The sequence below is a fragment of the Acanthisitta chloris genome, unplaced genomic scaffold, assembly GCF_000695815.1.
Source record: "Acanthisitta chloris isolate BGI_N310 unplaced genomic scaffold, ASM69581v1 scaffold3960, whole genome shotgun sequence".
Lineage (NCBI taxonomy): Eukaryota > Metazoa > Chordata > Aves > Passeriformes > Acanthisittidae > Acanthisitta > Acanthisitta chloris.
This window is the reverse complement of record NW_008650904.1, coordinates 502-3,702: the sequence shown is the minus strand read 5'-3', so window position 1 is coordinate 3,702 and position 3,201 is coordinate 502. Positions and strand designations below refer to the sequence as shown.

Genomic DNA, 3,201 nt, shown 5'->3' with positions numbered 1-3,201 from the left:
GGTGGAGCTGGCCAGGATAAAGAACGCCGGCGGCAAGGTCACCATGGACGGGAGGGTCAACGGGGGCCTCAACCTCTCCAGGGCCATCGGTGAGAGCGGGACGGGAGCTCTGGCCACCATGCGGCCGCCGAGGTTACCAGAGTTTGAGTAGAGCCTGGTCAATATTGGTGGGACATGTCAGTCTAGTTGGAGGAAATGGCCGTGAAACAGTTGGGCAGCCATGGAAAGCAGCACCTGGCACCTCTCAGGCCGCTGAGCCCGGGCTGGGTTGTCAGGACTCGCCTCACATGAGCCATTCCAAACCAGGCCGCTGCCTTGGAACAGGACTTTTCCTGCTCCCTGGCTTTGAGGGACCTCGTGTGTTGCCTCCTGGGGCCTGGCTTTATGGCACTTTGAGCCCATTTGTTCATCTGCACTTATGCAGAAGAACTTAAACCTCTGAAATCATCATCTTATGGCGGAGAGTTAAAAACACCTTTAGGATGGAAATGAGGAGTCATTCAGGGAGACACTGTCATTCCCAGCTGCTATTTTGCAGTGGCCCTGGAAGTCCCTTCCTAGGATGTGATTCCCCATAAGCTGCTATCCAGAGCTGAGGGGCAATTTTCCCAAGTGTGCTTTGAATCATGGAATGAACCCTGGAGTGGTTTGGATGGGACGGAACCTCAAAGCTCGTCCCATCCCACCCTTGCTATGGGCAGGGACACCTCCCACCAGCCCGGGCTGCTCCAAGCCCCATCCAGCCTGGCCTGGAACACTCCCAGGGATGGAGCAGCCACAGCCCGTGCAGAGGTGACGAGTGCTGTATGCTCGTGGCCCGGTGTTGCCCCAGGAGGGTGGGGAAGGGGCATGTGGTGTGGGGTGAGGAGGGGCTGAGCCGAGGCCCCTTCTTCCTAGCCCACAGGGGCTGACACATGGAACCTGCAGTGGTTTCTGTGCCTCGTGGCCCAAGGCCTGCTCTCTGGCTGTGGCAGGGAAGCACTGCCCATGCCCAGACATCCTCCTTCCTCCCCCCGCAGGGGATCACTTCTACAAGCGGAACAAGAACCTGCCTCCAGAAGAGCAGATGATCTCAGCCTTGCCTGACATCAAAGTGCTGACAATAAACGATGACCACGACTTCATGGTGATTGCCTGTGATGGAATCTGGTGAGTGGTGAGGGAGCCTCTGTGCCTCTAGGGCAGTGCTGCTCTGGTCTGTCTCCAGGGCTGGGCCTGGGGGAGGCCTGTCAGACACCATGGCAGGTCTGCTCCCTTTGCCTGCCCTTCTGATCCCTCTGCTCTGCAGGAATGTGATGAGCAGCCAGGAAGTGGTGGATTTCATCCAGTCCAAGATCACCCAAAAGGATGAGAACGGAGTCCTGCGGCCGCTCTCCTCCATCGTAGAAGAGGTAAGGTCTGGAGCTCAGTGCCTGGCTCTGCCCTCCTGCTCCCTCACGTGGGTTCCTTTAGCTCGAGGGGCTGTGGCAGCTCATGGGCTGCAGTGGGCAGGACAGAAATGCCTCTGCACTGGGACCTGGTTCCCCAGGCACCCTGGCCAGTGTCTGGCCTGTCACCGTCCGGGATGCTGCAGCATGGCCAGTGTCTGACCTCGGGGGTACAGTGCAGCCAAAGGAGCTTCTGCCCATGCTCATGCACCCAGTGCTGCTGAGGCCATTCTGTCCCTTCTCTGGTGGGAACAGCGCTTGACCCACCCCACACCAGCCTGGCCTGGCAGCCCCTGAGCCGCTCTCAGGTGCTGGAACAGGCCTGGAGCCTCGGGCTGGTCCCAGTGTGTGTCTGTGCTCCCTGCTGACCTGCCCTGTCCCTCTCCAGCTGCTGGATCAGTGCTTGGCTCCAGACACCTACCTCAGGGGATGGCACCGGCTGCGATAACATGACCTGCATCATCATCAGCTTCAAGCCCCGCAGCACACACCCACCTGCCGAGAGCGGCAAGCGGAAACTGGGGGAGGAGAACGGAGGGGACAGCACCAAGAAGGCCAAGCTGGAGTAGCAGGGCCTGCCCGGGACTGGGCTGTGCTCACCAGACTCTCGTTTCTTACCCATGCTGAACTCAAGACTCCGAGTCTTGTCCTTTTTTTAGCCTTAGCAGAGGCCTTGTTTGTCCTTGTCCTGGTGGGGGGTGGGGGGTGGGTCTGGTTAGCGAGGGCATGTCGCACTCATCATCCGTAGCCATTCCAAAGAGGGAGCGAGGACGGAGCCGCGCCGGGAGCGCCGTGCGCACAGCCCGCGGCCAGCAGGAGCAGGAGGATGGCCCCCATTGTCTCCATGTGGTTGTTGCCATTTCTGTGCCTGTGAATTTCTGTTCGGAGGGAAGAACTTTTTCACTGTTGAGGTTTTTTTAATCTGCACCCGATTATTTAAGGCCCTTTCTGTTTCTATTTGTGCAGAACCACCCGCGGCGCCGTGCCGTGGCACTTGGGTGTACACTTCCAATCAGTACCTTTTTCAAACTAAATGACGGAAAACAGCTCTGCTCTTCGGCCTTGGCTCTTTCCTGGAGGGGGAGGTGGGGAGGAGAGTGTTTGTCCCTGTGGCTCCCCAGGATGGCTCCGCTGAGGAGTCTCACGTGAGTGGAGAGCTGTGCAGGTGACCTGACCCCCCAAACCTCATCTCATATGGAGAAAGGCTGGGAGAATAGAGGGTGCTCACCTTGAGAGGGCATGCCCTGGGAGCCTCTTACAGTGCCTGAAGGGGCTCCAAGAGAGCTGCAGAGGGACATGGGACAAGGGTCTGGAGGGACACAAGCAGTGGCTTCCCACTGCGAGAAGGCAGGGTTAGATGGGATACTGGGAGGGAATTGTTGGCTGTGAGGGTGCTGAGGCACTGGCACAGGTTGCCCAGAGCAGCTGTGGCTGCTCCATCCCCTGGGAGTGTTCCAGGCCAGGTTGGATGGGGCTCGGAGCAGCCTGGGCTGGTGGGAGGCGTCCCTGCCCATGGTAGGGGTGCAGAGATGAACTTTAGGGTCCCTCCCACCCCAGACACTTCTGTAATTCTGTGACTGCCCAGCTCTGAGCAGTGAAACATCCAGCAGCAGCTTTTTCTCCCCAGGATGCTGCTGCAGTCAGAGCAGCCAGGGGCAGGACCTCAGTGCCCGAAACTGCACACCCCATCTGGCCCAGGGTCCCTCCTCACCGCCCATGGTGTTACCCTGTGGTCCCTCCACACTGGCCTGGCTGCAGGATGGATTTCTGTGGG

General features: G+C 59.2%; 1 protein-coding gene across 1 annotated transcript in view; it reads left to right on the top strand.

Moving 5' to 3' along the window:
* Positions 1–2,231, top strand: part of PPM1G (protein phosphatase, Mg2+/Mn2+ dependent, 1G) — a gene marked incomplete at its 5' end in the record, with an annotated part of 9,717 nt that extends 7,486 nt beyond the window's left edge. Inside the window, 5 exon segments of the mRNA XM_009070614.1 lie at positions 1–89; positions 1,020–1,149; positions 1,289–1,391; positions 1,816–1,845; positions 1,847–2,231. The exon segment at positions 1–89 is cut by the window's left edge and continues 143 nt beyond it. Coding sequence (XP_009068862.1) covers positions 1–89; positions 1,020–1,149; positions 1,289–1,391; positions 1,816–1,845; positions 1,847–1,996 — 502 coding nt within the window.
* Positions 2,232–3,201: the final 970 nt, after the last annotated feature.